This window comes from Anas acuta, chromosome Z, assembly GCF_963932015.1.
Source record: "Anas acuta chromosome Z, bAnaAcu1.1, whole genome shotgun sequence".
NCBI classification, from domain to species: Eukaryota; Metazoa; Chordata; class Aves; order Anseriformes; family Anatidae; genus Anas; species Anas acuta.
In genome coordinates this window covers 15,671,730-15,691,252 of record NC_089017.1, presented here as the reverse complement: position 1 = coordinate 15,691,252, position 19,523 = coordinate 15,671,730, and the positions used below count along the sequence as shown (strand labels likewise).

At 36.3% G+C, this 19,523-nt stretch overlaps 1 protein-coding gene across 4 annotated transcripts in view; it reads left to right on the top strand.

The window, feature by feature from the left end:
- PDE4D (phosphodiesterase 4D) overlaps nucleotides 1–19,523 on the top strand; it is a 525,614-nt gene that overhangs the window by 220,063 nt on the left and 286,028 nt on the right. Inside the window, exon 1 of one of the 4 annotated variants that reach the window (XM_068666385.1) lies at nucleotides 4,967–5,936. The exons of the other annotated variants lie outside the window; for them this stretch is intronic. Within the exon in view, the coding sequence (XP_068522486.1) occupies nucleotides 5,890–5,936 (47 nt within the window). The 5' untranslated portion in view covers nucleotides 4,967–5,889. Of the gene's footprint in view, nucleotides 1–4,966; nucleotides 5,937–19,523 lie in introns of those variants that run through there. 4 annotated transcript variants of the gene reach the window in all.

The window sequence follows — 19,523 nt, the reverse complement described above, 5'->3', positions numbered from 1 at the left end:
TTGAGGATTCATTCTGTTGAGGATTCTGAAGAGAGGAATTTGTGTCTCCAGTTTCTATGCTATAATTAATGAAGATAATTTCTGTGTTATCTTAAATTTTTTATGACTAAAGACCTATCACTTGGATGATTTCCTTCACTGTGTGCAGTTGGGTGCATACTTCTTACCACTTCATTAATCGAGTTGATTTTTTAATCTATATAGTTTCCGTAGAGAGAATTTATAACCACTATAGGGATTCTATCACTTAAAATATAGGAATGAGCTCCAGGTATGGGGAATTGCTACCTCCATACTTTTTCTTCATGCATAGTTTTGACCATTTTGTCATTCAATCATAGAATGGCTTGGGCTGGAAGGGACTTCAAAGATCATCTAGTTCCAACCCCCCTACCAGAGGCAGGGACACCACCCACTATATATCAGGTTGCTCAGGGCACCTTTCCACCTGGTCTTGAACACCTCCATGGATGGGGCATCTACCCAATTCCCTGGCAAACCTAATCCAGCACCTCCCCACACTCTGAGTGAAGAACTGCCTCTTAATCTCTAAGCTAAATTTCCCCTATATTAGTTTAAAACCATTCCCCCTTGTCCTGTCATTATCTGATTGAGTAAAAAGTTGCTCTCCATCTTTTTTATAAGTCCCCTTTGAGTACTGAAAGGCTGCAGTGAAGTCACCCCTGAGCCTTCTCTTTCCTAGGCTGAACAGTCCCAGCTCTCTCAACCTTTCTTTGTAGGAGAGGTTCTCCAGCCCCTTCATCATCTTTGTGGCCCTCCTCTGGACCTGTTCTAGCAGATCAACATCCTTCTTATGCTGGAGGCTCCAGACCAGGATGCAGCACTCCAGGTGGAGCCTCACAAGGGCAGCGCAGACGGGGACAATCCCCTCCCTCGACCTGCTGACCTCTGTTGATGCACCCCAGTATACAGGTGGCCTTCTGGGCTGCAAGCATACACTGATGGCTCATGTCATACTTTTTGTCCACCAGAACCCCCAAGTCCTTCTCTGCAGGGTTGCTCTCAATGAGTTCTTCTCCCAGTCTGTGCTCATGACTAGGATTGCTCCAGCCCAGGTGCAGCACCTTGCACTTGGACTTGTTGAACCTCATTAGGATCATGTGGGCCCACTTCTCAAGCTTTTCTAGGTCCTTTCAGATGACATCCCTTCCTTCTATGGTATCAACCATACCATTCAGCTTGGTGTTATTTGCAAACACACAAAGGGTACATTCAATCCCACTGTTAAAATTAACCATCTGTGCTGTATTTATGTTAGCAATATATTTCTCACTGTAGCCCATATTACATACCTTGGTCTTCATCTGAATGAGTCCTCTTTATCATTGATACAATATTGCAGGGTACACAACCATTCCTTTCTTGGAGGAAATTTTGAGACTTATACAATTGCCAAGTTTGATATGTTTTTTGTTGTTGCTGTTGACACTTGCCAACAACTTGCTGGCTGAACTCACCAGCTTATCTTGCACAGTCTCAAAAGAGTTGCCATAGGTCATTGTCACTGTTTTATCAGTGACATTGATAAAGTTCTGTATACTATTATCTAGAGCTTTCTCTTCAGCTTTTCTTTAAGCATTAGCTTTACCTTCCTAGATGCATGTTTTGCCCTAATCACTATTGTATTGCCACCAAAATATTTGGCTTAATGATCTTTTGCCCTTTTGGAAAAACAAAACAAAGACAACAAAAAAAAATCTTTGTAAAAAAATATTTTTTAAGTTAAACTTATCTTTTTTCTTTTTCAGAAACCCCATCCTCTTGGTCAGCATAGAAATGGTAGTTTTATATACTACTGTTGCTATCATATATGTTTCTTGTGATCTGTATGATATATATGTTATTGTCTTTATTGATTTTATATTAAAAACCTGATACTGAGAGCATAGCAGTTCTTACCTTTTTTAGTACTATAATTAGGAATAGAAATGTTTCAAGGTAAACTCTTCTAATCTGTGAGTGCATTTTCACGTTTAAGAAGAGGTGAAGAAAATATGCTATAGAACTTCACTTTGACAGAACCAGATGTTAGCCCATTTAAAGTGAATTTTTTACTATCACTGACAATTGAAAAGCAGAGTGTTGTGGGAGGAACACATATACGCAGAAATCAGAAAATGGAGATGCTAATAATCCTGCTTGGTTCCTCTAACCTTAAAGACTCGGATGAAAAGAAAGGTGTTCAATCTTGCACTGTCATTAGGCTGATTAAAAAGAAAATTTATGGGACACACTCTTCATGACTCTATGTTTAGATAGTTCTTTCAGTGGTAAGGAATACCAGCTTCCCAAGACCAGAAAGAGAGAGAGAAAAGAAGATAGATCCTCACTGTGTAGTCCAATGTGATCATTTCTCTGAAAATGAGAAGTGCTGAAAGCCAGTTCCTGCTATCAACATACTTTATCCATTACCTAATTAATTTTAGTGAAAAATTCTCAAAGAGACCTTGTAGAAGCGTCTAGAATCTAGGACTCCTCTCTCTCAGGGAAGAGTCAGTATCAGTTGCAGACTCCTTTTTGACAGTCTGTTTCTCTGCAGCTTCTTTCAACGTAGCCTAGATTCAACATGAGTGGGGAAGATGCATTAGACCCTCCTGTAGCCTAAATTGTAATGGTCAGAGCACTGTCCTTTTGACAGAACCAAGGGATCAGAGCAAAACATGCTTTGAAATGCCTTTTTTTTTTCTTTAATTTTATTTTTATTGAACTGAATTATACTTAAACTACAGTTTCAAAGAAGTAGGGGAAGCTGAGATGGAACTAACATACCCAAATGCTTATTTTTGTACACACCTAGTTAAAAAAAAAAAAAGCCACTATGGTTAATGCAACCAAAATGTTTTTAAATATTGCATTTTTTCAAATTGAACTGACTAGAAATCTATAGTGGGTCTGACCTAGAAGAATTTCACAAGTCAGCCTATTCTAGAAGTGTGGCAAAAATTCTTTAATGATTTAGGACCCTGGTTTGAACTTACCTTTGCTCTGCAAAGCCCATATATCCTGTGTTCTACTTGGTTGGTGAGTTCTCTAACTGCTGTGCAATGCTATATAGTAATTTTACATACGCTCACCCTCCTTCTGCAACTCTGCTTCTGAATGAAATTAGTTGAGTCAGTGGATATAATTTGCTCTGAACTTAATACTAGAGAAAACCAAATATATTGGTTTCCTCATGACAAAGATGCAGAATAGACTGTGAATTTCAAGTGTGTTTAGTGGCAGGTTGGTGTTAAGAAGCTCTTTCTCAAGATAGTACAATTCATAAAGTAAGTCTAGTGTGGAAAATGTCAGCACCTAAGAATGATCAGGCAAGTATGCAGTTAGGCAAGTACAATATGAAATAATAATGACAGTGCAGATTTGTGTAGCATTTGGCATACTTAATATTTCATAATAAGTGGTTCTAGCCTAGAGAAAGCCATAGAAAACTGGATTAGTTAGAGGTAATGTTTTGTTGTTGTTGTTTTATATAGATAGATTAATCACACAACCTTTCAGTTTTCACAGTTTTGTTTATACTCTTTTCAAATGCTTTTGGCATAAATTCCTAATGCCAATTTGGGATTGGGGTGGTGGCGGTGGTGCTTTTTGCATAAAATATGAAGTGTTTACATGGTCATTTAAAAAGTTATACCAAATGTCCTTACTGAACATGGCTATAGACTTTGTTTTTAAGCTCTTAGTTAAAAAAAGCTAACTTTCATTCTCACTATTTGTAATTCACTGTATCTGTTTTCTGTCATGGCTATGTTTAAATGATAAAATGAAAAAACAACCTTCTGCATGGATTATCAGGACATAACGTTGCTGGAATCCTTTTAAATTCTGAAATCTGTTGTATTTTGGTGCTCTAACTCCTCAGAGTACAGATGCATGCAGTATACAGCAGTACAAGCTCACTTTTTGTTGCTGAATTAAAAGAAATAACATTTTACTGCCAATGCATTATCACATTCAAGTAGTCTAATATTTTGTTCTTTCTACAGAACAGCATCAACTTTAATAGGACTAATTTGGGGAACTGTAGAACAGGGCCACAGCAGCAAAAGGACTGAGCTTAAGGAAATAGGATCTATGAAAATGTGCAGTTCAGTATCTTATCACGTTACTCGCAAGTCCACCCACACCCTAATCAAATACACACTTTTATCACAGCTTTTAATGTCATTGAAGTTGCAGCTGGCTTCCAAACTGCAGGATTTCCTGTCCAAAAGGGCAGGAGGTCATTCGAAGTTTAAAAAGCAGTGTAAACCTTGTTAAAAAAAAAAAAAAAAAAAAAAAAAAGAAAGAAAGAAAAAAAAAAGAATGACAAGCGAACTGTATACGGCCTGGGCACATGAAGCATAAAAGCCTTTCTTGGTATCTTGAATGTCAGCAGGGATCAGCGCAGGAAAGCCTATTTCCTCCGCGCATCACTGCCCGCTGCTTTCTGCCCTCGATTGCTGCATTCCCCTCGCTCGCAGCCACCGAGGGGGGGAAAGAGGTGGCTTTAAGGAAGGCTCCGGTGCTCTGCTCCCCGCACGGCCCCATCCTTCCCCGCTCCGTGCGTGGGTGGGAAGAGCCGCGCAGGACGGCGCTGTGCCGGGAGAACCCACCTAGAGGGCCCCCTTGACGCCAGCGCCGGCTCCGCCAGGCAGCCTGCCTCCACCGCAGCCCCAGCCCAGCCCCGCTCCGCTGCAGGCGGGGTGCTGCCGAGCCCGCGAGTGTCCGGAGCGCCGAGCAGAGCGGGCGAGGACAGCGGGAGCCCGAGGGGTACGTTGGAAATCCTTGCCAGCAGCGAGGAAGAGCGAGCCTGTTGCCTGCGTTGCGCTTGGAGCGTAGGAAGCGGCTCTCCAGCTTGGGCTTAATTAAGAAGCTTTCCCGAGGATGTTGCCAGAGCTTCAGGAGTGATAACTACTAGCTGGGAGCTGGACTGGAAAGGGGGTGGGGGGTGGGTGGGAAAAATAAAAATAAAAACAAACAAAAGGACAGCAGAGAAAGAATTCTCAGACAACACGGGACTTTAGGCTGTGCTTTCGTTTTGCAACATAAAAAATGATGCACATGATTTTTATGTACAGTGCAACATCAAAAGAGAACTAGGTTCTGCAGTGCAAGAATCAATAGCTTAGTCATTTTACTTAAAGGGAGCAGACAGCCTTCTTATGGGGTTAGACAGCAAAAGCGAATTTGATCATGATGTGATCTTGTCTCATGATGGTCTCTAACTGTAGACCTGTTCTTTGGAGCAGAAAAAGCATACTTCCTTCCTTCTTTCTTAGATGAAGAAATAAACCCAGAGAATCAAATTCTGAAAGAAGTTTGGTTTTGTTGTACATGGCTATTAAACACCACCCTGTTCCCTGGGCTTGTAATAAGGGAAAACTGCATTAGAGTGATCAGTGATGAATATGTGTCTAAGAAAGAAGAAAAAGCAATATTCCTTTCCGAACATGGCAAAGCAATCTGAAGTTACACGTTTTCCTCTCACCACTGATCTGGCATGGATGACAAGAAGCTACCTTTTGACTAACCTTTTCCAACTGTACAAGATGCTGCATATGAAGATGCTTTAATTCGTATTAAAACCACTTGGATTTTTATCAAGGCAAACTGTTGGCATTGTCATACTGTTTCTGTATACTGATTAGTTTAATGTATTTTTAAGTAGAAAGTGAGGCATAAATGGATGGACATGTACCTAGAAAACCCTGTGACAAGTCTTTCTTCAGATCCTGGGAATTTTTATTTTTGTGGATTACAGTTACTCTTGCAATAATCCCTGCTGTTAACTGCTCGTGCAGTTGTTCTGGAATGCATCTATGAATACCATAACAGATAAAGCTGTCTGACAAGGAAAACACTGATGTTGGAAGATCTGTGAACATGATGCATGTGAATAATTTTCCCTTCAGGAGGCATTCATGGATATGGTGAGTAATCAATACACATTACAGATTGTTAAACTCAAAATGCTTGTTTGCAAAATACCATGGCAAGTACCAGATGCTGTGTTTTTTCCCACATTAATGTCAAATGAGGACTAACTGGGCTGTGAGAATCTCACAGAGATAGTACTGCTGAAGTAATATGTTTGGCACTCCTTTGCCTGTACAGAAGAGACAAGTGATAGAAATGGAATTGTAATGGTCATGCTTTCCTATATGGTAAAAGCCTTTTGAGCAGAGAAACATATTTTCTTTTTGTATCAAAGGTACAGAAATACTTCCCACTTCTTTCTTAGCATTACTAGATGGAAATGATGAAGATGTATTTTCGTCCTTTCATATTGTGTTGTTTGCCCTGGAGCTTATTTCTATACATTCAAGTGGCCTGAAAACAGGAAAAAATGTTCATTCATATGATAATACAGTAATCTTCAATTCATTTTTCTGGTAGGTTTTTGTGTGTTTGGAAGACAGTCACATAGCATTAAAATCCCTTTATCATCATTAAAACATCTGTTTCCTTGCTAAACCACAGACATACATAGTTCTTGTTCACTGAACAGTCTTTCTCTGTAACTTTCTTTGCAATACAGTGCAGTTGACTTGCTTATAAATTCTACCAGTGGTTGTTGCGTCATGTCATGCTCTTTATATTGGAATTTGTCTTGATTAGTGCTTAGTGAACATTATCTAATGCAAGAATAGTTTTGCAGAAAACTTGTGTTCATTGGGTAAATATTGAGTCTCTTAATGGCAAACATAATTATGGAAGCTCACTGGAGAAAATTTGCATTCAAGTTGTGAGATTGGCTTCATGTGCATGTATTTTTGAAAGATATGTCCTCAGTGTATGTTAGCCTCTGTATATGACTAATTTGCAGGAAGAATTTTCCCCGGGAAACATGTTAGTAGAGTTCTTAAGGCCAAATCCTTTTTATGACATTTTAAAGTTGTATTTAAGAGGAACAGTATAAAAATCGAGACCCTGGTGCCTGGCAGCACCAGCGCTGGCGTCAGCTGAGTGTCATTTGTCAGAGGCGCCAGCTCCTGCGCGCAGAGCCAATGGCAGGAGCCTGCAAGCAGACTGTCAGATTATGGGGGGGGAGGGAGGGGGAAGGGGTGTGTGATGCTCTGGCTGCTCGTTTTCTTTTATTACTTTAATTTTAATAAATAATTGGTAGACTCACTTCCCTTTTGATGCATGCACTGTTCTTCATTACATTTTATTCCACCTAAGACCATTTTAGCTTACATAAAAAAACATTTTATAGCCAACTTCTGGTCACCAAGGAAAATTAACAATGTGATCTTTAATATGTTTAATCTTTCTCTCTTGGCAGTTTATTTAGCAAAATGTGTTGGAAAGGGTACTGGACTGCACACCTAACAGGAAGACAATTTCCTTTGTCTTCTAAGAATTTGGCCTACTTCTGTTTTTAATAACTTAGAGCAATAATTTTAAGAACATTTTAACCCTCAGGGTCTATCTTCTGTCTAAATGGTTTTAAAACAACACGAAGTCTACAGTCTTCTGAAATGGATTTTGAGCAAACCAACTCTTTTATTTATCCTCTCTAAAATGTAGTTAGCTGTTTTCCCTGAGTGCTCCTTCCCAGCCCCATGCTGTTTGCCACAGAACATGCACCCCTTGTCTAGGCAAGACTGTGGCAGAAGTGTTTGCTGAGGCAATTAAATGAATTTAATTAGATGACCTATGTTTAGTATTTTAAGTCAATGGAAACTGTACCATGCCTATGTTTGTGTTTACTGAATGTTATACCTTAACTTAGTGTTGAAACATTTTTAGCCTGTGCTAGCTCCTCAAGACTTGGAGAACTGGCAAATTTGCTTATTCATGCTACAGTAGGTTTGTAAAGAGCATTTATGAGTAACATAATTTTAAGCTGCCAGTCATAGTTTTCTTTTGTTTTTTAAATTCTGAACCTTCACAAATCTACACTTTGCCTATCAGGTATGGCAACCTTTTCTTTTGTGAATTGTAATTGTCATAAAGTGTTCTTCTATATGTATATAACTTCACCTTATGCTACTTTCAGATTTCTGTCCATTAAAGGATGATAATAAAGATAAAGGAAATGATATATACCATGGGACCCAATTAGTTTTGTGTTTAATACAAATATAAGTTGGTAGTCTTTTAATAACGCTTCCCCCGTGCTGATGCAACACATCAAAGCTGTTTTGTGGCCAGCATCATGTACTTTATGATAATTTGTAATCTTCATCTGCATGCAGATTCATGTGTTTCAGAAGTAGAACTAATAATATTCTGTACCTTAGAGATGTTGCTTTTTAAAGGTATCTTCTATACCTGTGAGACATACACTATGCTGTCATGTGATAGTTCTCCTTGGAATAGCGGGGAGAAAGAGGGAGATAAAAAATAAACCCCTTTGAAAGTTGTTTTTTTATCAGTGTGACATACGAGCCAAGGTGGTGGATGTGTTTCTGTGTGTTTGGTCCTCTAAGAGGGTTTAGGGTAAGAACAGCATAAAGCTGGTGGCCCTTAACAGCAGGGTTTAAATGTGAACCCAGAAGCTTTTGGAGGTATGGTGAGAACTCCAGTATCTGAACCGTCCTGGTAACGTTAGTAATAGAAAGGAATTGACTGCTATCCAAAACCAGCTATAAAATATATATGTTCCCTGGCTGCACAACTGGGATCGAAACTGTATCAGGCAGATAAAGGTAGCTATAATTTGAACGTACTTTAAAGGGCATAGAAATGAGAATGGAGTAGACAAAAAGGAGGCATTTTGTCAGAAGCTGTTTCAGGCAGTATGAGTTGCAGAGAAGCAAATATAAAACACGTACAATTAAAGGGGTACAGTGGTTGGGGCAAGTGTTGTCCCAGGTGAGGATAAAGCCAGTCTGAGTAACAGTGAGAAACATAATGATAGTAGAAGGAAGAATAAGATTTTATAACTAGTTACCACACTGCACACTGTATAACATAAATTATGTATTAACAGCATGCAGCTTACTGCCATTCACATTGAAAACAATTTTAGAAACATTTACTGCTGAATTGTATAACCTAGCTTTCCTTTCCATTACATTTATCTGCCTTTTTGATGTCAAACCAAATAAAGATAAACATTGTATTCAATTTTGGCTTTCCTAATTGAGTAAACAAATATTGCACATGCCTTTTAGTTTTACCATAGGAAAAGTAGAATTGAAAAACCTGTGTTAAAGAACTTCTGTTTTTTAAGTTGATAAAGGTTTGAAATTAATATACAGGTGAACACACCAAGTTTTCTGAGTAAACAAAATCAGCCTATGAATCCATCCTTTTATGCCAGCTTTCATGCTAATGAGATTTAATGAAATTTAATTTGCTTATCAAGGCAATGAATAAGAAAAATATATATATCCTTTCTTGGTTCCTATTTAATCCTGCTATATATACTTGATTTGATCATTGTTGTTCTATATGGTTCATCCACGGCAAATTGAGATGAGCGTATCTCATTTCGTGCTATTGTTTGTTTTAGATTAATTTTTTGACTAACTAGCTTTTTGAAAAACACCTTAGTAAATCCCTGAATGAATGCAGTTGTTACTATGATTCTGTCTTCTTTTGTTCCCAGAATTCAAAAGTAATGATACTAAATTGTTTGTTTATACATTTTATAGAAACCCACATAGGTTTTGGCCAGCCAAAATGGTTTGACTTACCAATATTACACAGGTCCTTCCATTTTGTGAGAACAGGACAATCTGTAACTGTGAAGAAAACTGATGGAAATGAAGATCTCAATCCTAATGCATGAACTTTTGGTACATCCTTAGGACATGTTGAGTCACCAAAGCTCACTAATTAATAATTTGGAACTGAGTCTGAACAACACTATGCCAAACAGTTAGGACTCTTTTCTTCTAACCCAAACCAGAATGAAATGTTTTACACAGTTATTTTCTTATATGTTTGTTCTAGAACGTTTGTGGAAAAAATGAAGTTTCTTTCTGAACTGCTTTTCAGTGCAGTATTTTACTAGATTTTAGTATTTTAGACTTAAGACATTAATATAAAAACCTCAGAGGAATATAGCAATTCTTCCTTTGGAAATCTGGATTTGAAACTGACGCTTGGAGGGGGAAAAAAACAAACAAACATGATTTGTTAAACTAAGAAGAAAGCTTCCTGAGATTAAAAAGTTTGTTTAATCTTCTATGACCAGTAGGTTTTCACAGTACTGCTAAGTATGAAAGGTCACCTTATTCCATGTTTTCTTATGCTCAATAACAGGTGTTGCTTTGCTTCAGGCATTGTTGAAGTTATGATGAGTTTAGTAAGGTCTATATACCAAATGAAACAAAGAGTTTCATTTTAAGACATCTATTGCCTTTTGCTTCATATTGCTAACAACTTGGCTGACCAGTAGCACCTAAAGTGTTTAATATGCTGAGTTGCAGTGAAGAGATGAAAATATTTTTACCATATGGAACTAGGGCAAGGATTTATTTTTCTATCATTCATATTAGCCAAGCTTTCACTTGCAGCCATGCAAAAAAACAGAAGTGCTCCTGAGATACTATTCACCTAAGCCTGACAATGCTCCTGATGGATAGGCTGGATCTGTATCTATCTGTATCCGTATATAAAAATTACATCCTTTACCACAGAAGTGCTCTATAGTTTTCCACGCAATAGTTATGGCACTTCTGCAAGTAAAATTTATATGCAGGAATGAAAATGTAACCTTATGAACTAATGCAAACTGTGTAGTGACTCACTTTGGGACTTTTGGTCCTAGACAGATTAGCATCCTGTTGGGATTTCAATCTGCTATTCTAGAATCATTTAACTTTTTTTTTTTTTTCATTTATTTATTTATTTATTTATTTGAATGACTAGTGTATTCATCTTCACTTTCTGCAAGTGATTCAAACTCTGATTTTGCCCCTTAAAATTTAGGATTTGCAATATGTAAGGAGGAATGTGGAATGACAATGTTTAGTTCACAGTGGAATCCTACTCTGCCAAAGCCTACCTTTTGCTCTTCTGTCCTAAATTTATGATCAATGAAGTTATTGCATAACTCTGTCATTTGGATGCGCTACCTGGTTTGTTTTGTTAATTTGGACTGAAAATACTTTGAAACACTGTGTCTTGACAGGGTTAGATAGAGCACAGTAGATTTCTATTGCTATTTTTGTTCCAGAATGTCATTATATATTTATATATACACGCACTTTTACATATATATTTGTAGATATACATATATATTTATATACAGTATAACCATCTGTGTATGTATGTTGCTCTAAGTAGTGGTAAAGTAGTTTGTTATAACACCGTAACAGTTTTGTATGTATGTGTGAAAATTATCAGAAAGCATAATGGGCACATTCTGAATTGTTTCCATTTTTTCATGGTCTCCCCTGGATATATTGAATGTGCTTTTCTTTATATACTGTAATGACTGGGTAGTTAACAGACAACATTTTGCTGTAGCTCACACCCATCTTTTTTAACCAATCATTTTCAGGCTAAGTTAGTCAAGTTGTTTCTTGAAGGATCTTATAATCTTTCAGAAAGTCTTATTTTCTCTATATATAATCCTGATTTATGTCTTCTCAGATTTTAGCCTTCTTGTTAGCTTAAGTCACAATAGTAGAAAGTAATTTAAGCTTTTTTTACTCAAACTCTCTGTTGATTGTTTATGCAGTTCCTCTACTGTCTCTTCACTCGTGCCTGCTAACAAAGAGCCACCTTCTCTTTTTCTTTGAGAAGAATTAATCTCTACCTGTACTTTGACTCAGTAAAAATTACCTTACATCACAACTTTTTAAACTATGGTAATAAAGAAAAAAAAAAAAGATTGTTATATTAAATATGTTAGTTATATATCGCGTATTACATTTCATTTAAGTAAATTTCTGGATTCTTATATTGTTTCTAAATTCTTTGATCTGTGTTAAAAGGGTAAGTTTTTAATTCACAGATGGGGTCATTTCAGGGTAGGAATTTGGCTTCTACCGGGAAAAGAAGTTATAGTTTTAAGTATTCTGGTTCAGGTTTACTTGAGATTCACATACTTGGCATTTGGAGACAACCAAAGACTTGTCCATTAATATTTATTATTTTAGTTCAACATGTTATATGGGAGCAGGGAGTAGAGGAGATTAGAGAGTGGGAAGAGAAGAAACACTAAAAGCTAATGTTTACAAAACTGAAGAAGGTTGGTCAACAAATATAATTTATGACTCATTATTCTTTAATCTCATTAAAATATAAATAGCCAGGTTTCGCTTGTACCCTATGCAAATGACATTTTTTACGTTAATACTAATTGGATTTCAGTATTGTCTGCTGAAACCTGGACAGAATACATGATGCTTGATACTTTTATATGACTGGATTAACTCTTTGATAACAGCAGAACACTTTAAGATAGTTTTTATGTTAACCTGATAGGAGATGAGACTATTTCCAGTAAAAGCTATTGGTCAGTAGCTGTTAATAAATGGAATAATTTTTCATGTCCATGGGGTTGGCAAAATGAAGTATGCAAAAAACAAAATTTCAAAGGAGTGGATATAATTGATCCCCAACATCTGAAAAAAGAAATGTACTACTTTGCTTAGGAAACTGGTAACTATTTTTAAGTGGCAGCAATCCTCTTTCTACTGGGAACAGATTAAAAGAATTGTTGGAATATTAATGATATTCAAACACTAGAAAGGTATAGTGATACAAAGTATTCCTGAGTCTCAAATTCTGTTGTTCAAAGGAACCTGTCTTTTTCCGTTTGTTTACTTAGCTTAGCTCACCTCTCAAAAGGAGAGTCTCTATTCTTTCTATATTCCAACTTGAATTTTACTGTATGATAACATTCAGTAACTTTACGGAAAACGTGGAGAAGGTTTCATTTTTTTTTTTTCTGAAGTAGCATGGCTTCCTATTCTCAATTGTCTGAAGGAATTTAAACTGTATTATTTTATATTGTCTCCTTTTAACTTGGTTGCTTTGATATGACAGATGACAGCTTGTCCCCTTCAGGAAAGCAGATGATTCTTATTTAGATGAAAAGAGGTGACTCTTACCCTCTTTCCATTGATTCTTACATAGTTATTGTCAAATTCTTAATTTCAGCCATTGACAAATGTTCTTTGATGTTAAATGCAAACACATTTTTACACTGTCAGTAGCTAAGGATTAAAAGTTACCTACGCTTATCATATGGACGTAACTCTAACATTTTCCGATCTTTACAAGTTGTTGGGTTTGACACAACAGTTACTTGCTGGAATTCCAAGGTCAGTTCTATGCCTTGAGAATAATCATACAATTTTTGGATTATTTTAAGGAAAAAGATATTCTGTGTTGTGTCTTAGAATCATAAAATTTTGTATTGCATTACTTTCATGAGTCTTATTTCACATTATTATGGGATTTATTTCTCTTTGATAATTTATTGGAATAAATATTAAAGAATGAGTTCTTTAACCATCAGCTTTTTTAAGGATTAATTTGTTTTCTGGTGGTGCTGGTATACCTTGTGTTATTCAAAAGGAATTTAAAGTTTTCAGAATTTAATTACCTTTAAACTGAAAACAATTACAACACACCTATAATATGCCTTGCAAATTCAAAGCTGGACAAGAACTTTGTGGTGAAATAGCCTTGCTGTTTAGAGTTGGTAGAACCATCGATGAAATTTCACATACTCCTGTGGTATGTATAAGTAATAGGGAAGACTTGTTTCAAAAACTGGTTTTGCTTGCCTGTGTATCCAGCTGTATTCTCCATAGGCAGCTATTGATTTCAAAGAATTGAGTAAATTTTAGTTATGAAATGATTAATGGTGGTGATATTTTCATTTAGTTTGTCTCAATACTTGAGACATTAACAGTAACAGGTTAACCATGTTTCTTACTATGGTGTTATTTTAAAGGGAAAATTTAAACAGGTGTATCTAGACTTCAGCTGTAGTTATGGTACTGACCAATTATTGACCAACTGAACATTTTCTTAAGATATCTCTTTATGCATCTTAGACCATAGTGCATTGTTTCAGCCCTTCTGAATTTCTTGCAAGTTACCTAATTTTGTGAGACAGTAGTTCTCTTGACCGTACTCTGACTCAGAGATCTTCAAGGGGAGCATAGGCAAAGGTTACCGATTAACAAATACGTCATCTTTCCTTATTCCCATTTGGGATTTTGATCAGAAGTGGTTCTGGAACATTCTTCAGGGTAAAAGTACATCAGTGACTGCAGTTCTCCCTAAAGAATTTCCAAGCCCTTTGGATAATTGCCATACAAAATGTTCATCACCTCCTACATGGAGTAAACTGCAGCAGACTGACCTGTCCGATGAAAGCATAATAACCCTAACAACCCCCCAAAGAAGGAAGGTTGTTAAGGACCTCTGATCTTTCCCCACTTTCTAATCCAAGAGTATTTGGAATATCCAGCCTACAAATACTGAAATTGCCGTTTCCAAAAATAGGCAATTTTAACATGGGGATTAGTTTGGGATATCTGGCCATAATTATTTGCTAGGAAGATCTGTCTGGATAAAAGGGCATTTAAGGTGCTGTGTTGGTTATCTACATAATAAACATTTTCAAATTTTAACTTCTGGGAAGCTTAAATTATTACAGCATATGTTGGTGATCTGTCTGCTAGTTTCTTTAACATGAATGGAGTCTCAAGACACAGTATAATCCTCACAGCCTGGTCATATTTCCTTCTCTAGGATTGCATTTTGCAAGTAGATGTGGCTTGTGGCAAAGTAACTGCCACTGGGAATACCACAGTCACAAAAAGGTATGCACGCTGATCTGCAGCTGAGCTAATGTATGGCTATTTATGGCAGCCAAGCAGGAATCAGAGATTAAGTCATAATAAAGTAGGGATTGTACCAGCTAGAGGCTCTCTCACTTGTTCCATGAAGTGGAAGAAGGATTTTACAGAAGATAATTTAGAGCACTGCTTATCCTCTGCAAAGTGAATATGAATAAAAGTTTTAAGAGTTTTGCTTAATACACATTTTTGAACCATTGGTTCAGACAACTCTACAATAAGTTTGGATACCTAGGCCTTTATGTTCATTATACAGAGTCAATAAATAAATAAATATATCTATTATATATATATATAAAATAAATATGTATATATATAATATATATATATATATTATTTTTTTGAGAGGTGAAATGAATGCACTTCCTGAAATAGAATACATGCCAATGAACCAACATACTTTTAATTTCAGGATTTACTTTTAGATCAGTATTTAGAGGAGATCTGACCAGACAGATGGTAGTGTCTGAAAACAAATGAACAAACAAATCCCTAGGGAAAATAAAAATACTCAATTAATTTCAAGATACTCAATTTTTTCTTTCCATCAGTCATTCAAATGTTTCACCTCTAAACTCCCTCAGCTTCTCCCAACATTACTACTCAACTCCTTATTGAGTACTTTTGATAAAGATTTAGACTTGAAAAATATAAATACCTAAGCATACTTGGGACTGTGAGTTTAAGTTCATTGCTTTCCTGCACGGCCATTTGCCACCTATGTATTCACAGGTATGTCACTCATTCAGTCAAGGGAACAGAGGCAGAATGCTGGACAGGAAGAAGTGCTTTGGGACTTGCATTTGAATGTATATATTTATACGAGATTTCTCTCACCCCCCCCCCCCCTCCCTAAAACAAAACAAAACCAACCAACCAACGAAACCACAGTGTTATTAAGAAAGTGCCTTCAGATTGTGCTTTTGCTGAGGGAAGGATTTATGTGTTTTGGCTATTTGCTCCATCCTCGTTGCAACTGGCAAAGCCCTTGCAGAAATCCCCATCAGCTCAATGCTTGTTGCTATTTGTACCCTCAAAATAAGGATGTGGAAGACTGTCAGTGTACAGAGGGTGGTGCCTAGGCTTCACATTCTTAGTGCAACAACTTTCTGTTGAAATTCATGTTTACCGTGAAACTAAAGTCAGTTAACTCTGTTGCGTATTTACAGGTGCAGAAACATCTGTCATCAGGACAGAAATACAGATAGAATGGAATTTGGAATTTGTGGTGATAATGAATGAATATTTATATAAACCATAGATTTTCCTATTCTGAGTATTTACAAAGTTTCATGCAGATCTTCAGTGCTTAATCTGCCTATGAACTCTTGAAGAGAGTTATATATAAAATGTCAGCCTAGTTCAGTTATGCTATTCTTTCCATTATCAATAGCATTGATAACAGCAAGGATTTGGAAAGCATGAGACAACCTTTAAAACCTCATCAGATCAAGTCATCAAATACCGTAATTTTCTTGCCAAAAATGTACTCAGTGTTTTAATGGTCAGTTACAGAAAGCACAGAATCATATCATTTATAAGTATGCCTAAATTTATGAGGAAAAAATGTTTGTTTGAATATGCAGTAGTTCTTGCTTTCATGAACATATGTTGTTGGAATGTCATACGATGTTGGAACGCCAGTGTTGTTGGAATGAGATTTTATTAGCAATAGTGACTGCTACAGGTTTTAATAGATACATTATTTCATAGAATCACAAAATCATAGGATGGTTTGGTTTGGAAAGGAGCTTAAATATCATCCAGTTCCAACCCCCCTGCTATGGGCAGGGACACCTCCCACCAGACAAGGCTGCCCAAAGCCTCGTCCAGCCTGGCCTTGAACACTTCCTGGAATGGGGCATCCACAGCTTCTCTGGGCAGCCTGTGTTAGTCCCTCACCTCTTAGGAGTAAAGATTTTTTTTGAATAGCAAATCTAAATCCTCTTTTAGTTTAAAGCCATTCCCGTGTCCTATTACTATACTCCCTGAGTTCCCCCCTTCTCCCCTTTCCAGCTTTCTTGTAGGACCCCTTTAGGTACTGGAAGGCTGCAACAAGGTCTTCCGGGAACCTTCTCTTCTCCAGTCTGAACAGCCCCAACTCCCTCAGCCTGTCTTCATAGGAGATGTGCTCCAGCCCCTTGATCATCCTCTCTGGACTCTCTAGCATGTCCATGTCCTTCTTGTGCTGGGGTCACCACAGCTGAACACAGGAAAAAATTTATGATACCAAAAGAGACTTTGATGTCCATGCAAATGTCCTATTATCCATGTAAATTTTGCACTATTATTAATATATTTAGGGCGTACTTTGAATAAAGATTGTCTTGCATGTCTAGAGAAATAACAAGGATATTTTGTCTAGCTTTCTGAGTTTCTTGTAGGATCAAACATGAAAAGTACATATAGAATTTTTGAAGCAAGAATTAAGGGTTTTTGTACATGGACTTTTGTGAATTGATGTAATTGCATTTTCTGGGGAAAAATAATTGATTTTGTTGATTTTTTTTCTGTCTACATAAGAAGACAGAACAAGGAAATAAGTAAAAAAAAAAAAAATTTTCCCTCCTCTGGGGGATTACAGCATGTTTAGCAATGTATTTGTTTCTGCAGAAAGGTTTTCAGCTACAGAACATAACATAACAATTCCTTATGTATTGTGAAATTAAATGGAAAACAGCAGAGAGTTGTATACTAGATACATACCTATGTGGTATGTATCACCAGTGGTGGCAGATGGTAGGCTGCAGATTTTTTAAGGATTCTTGTTTAAATAAATAAATAAATAGTAAAGTTATTCTTGATAAAGATGTGCTCCAGCTGGTAAGAGAAATGTCATGCTTGTCAATCCTTTATCATTGAAGAGCAAGTTAAAACATACCTGCCAGGAGGTGTTGCTGCCAGGCAGCCACAGTTGCATTAGATATTCTAATATTTCTGTGATGGAGCTGTACTGGCACAATACAACAAATCAATGGGTTTTAATTGTCCACTAGGATCTGTAGGCTGGAAATCAAGAGTACTCCTAAACTCTATCAGACAAAAGAGACTCTGGAACAGCCTTCCAATAGCATATTGGAGGAAAGTATGGAAGTAATCAATTGTTGCATGCTAAAATTAGCTATGAGAATAGTTGTATGATTTGAAGCCTGTAACAGCAGGGGAGTTGATTGCATCACCCAGAATGTTCCTTATGATTTCAAGTTTCTTTCTGGTGAATGAATTCATTTAATGACATTTTTTGTCTCTCTGGAAGTTTAAATCATGTTTGGATTTCCTTCTGAAAGAACTCCAAATGATATTATGTGGTGTCTGCTATATTTATAAAAATGAAGTAGTAACCTTTCTTTTCTGAGGACTAAACTGTAGCAGGGATCTAATAACAGGGATCTAATAAAAGTGCTTTAGTGGAACAACCGAGAACTTTCAAGTAATTCCTGTATTGTATCTGTAGTATAAACACTAAGTAAATTGTGTAAATGTAAACTATAAGTTTATTTTATATTATCGTTGATACCCATATAGGTTATCCTTCCATTTTGATTGTTAATATTGTAATTTGAATGTGTGACTTCAGTCAATACAAGTATCAAATTTGGCTTAAATTGCATGGATAGTGTTAACTGTTAAAATGGGGATGCATAGGAGCAGTCTACCAAGATCAAACAGGAGTTTAAGATTTAGATGGCACCCTCTTCTACCAGAACAAGAGCAGAATCTTATATTTAAGTTTTCCACCATTACATAGTCCTGTATAGTGCCCTAAACACTAGGCTGTGGGGTAATCTAATGTGGTTATCTTTATGTTCTTTTCTCTTGTTAAATTGTTAAATTGTTAAATTGTGTGTAGAATACTTGTATCTTAGTTGTTCTGTAACATGGTGAATAGGGCAAACAAAGGAAGGAATTAAATATAGATCCCATTGTCTCTTGGGCAAGCTGTTTAATAAATTATGCTGTTCTTAGCAGCAGCTTCTTTTCTCAATAGGTTTTTCATCTTGGTGAGAAAAAGAGTTTTAAAATAATTTATGGATAATCCAAATTGATTTTTAATTTTTTTAATTAGATAGCTGAATCAAAAATCTAGTTACTTCAGCAGCTTTATTTGCAAAATTCCTTTTCCTTTTCCATGTCACATTATAATATAATCTGTTAATACACAGGACTAATATTTCATTTGGTTAAAAAAAAGTGGGACACAATCCAGTGAAATTGCATTATAAAATGGAATATAACTTTGTTAACCTTTAGTTTAACTATGCTGACTATGTAGTTCAAATATTTCTAACCTGATCTGTCATGAAATATCTCTATAAAATAGTCTGAATATAATAATCTATTAAATGTAGTTTAAAGTATACAATGTGCTTAATATCTCTGCATCACAGATCTAATAAAATTATAATTTTAGTTCAAGAATTTCTGTATTGTTACTGCAAGCCTAGAAAAAATACATCTATCTCTGAATTTTCTGCTTTCTTATGTTTTCCAATAAACTAAGTAACCAAAAGAAACATAGTAGGCTTTTTTGCTAACATTCTAAATAGATACTACCAACTTGAATATCTTTCACTGACAGACTAATTTTCTCTTTCATTATTCATGGCATATTTGGGTGAAATTTTATATCACTTTAGTTTCTTTGTGTGTATCTGTCAGAAGCAGAGTATAATACATGAATTATGGTGACAGGAATGCAGGATTCTTCTATCTCATTCAGTTATATAAAGAGTT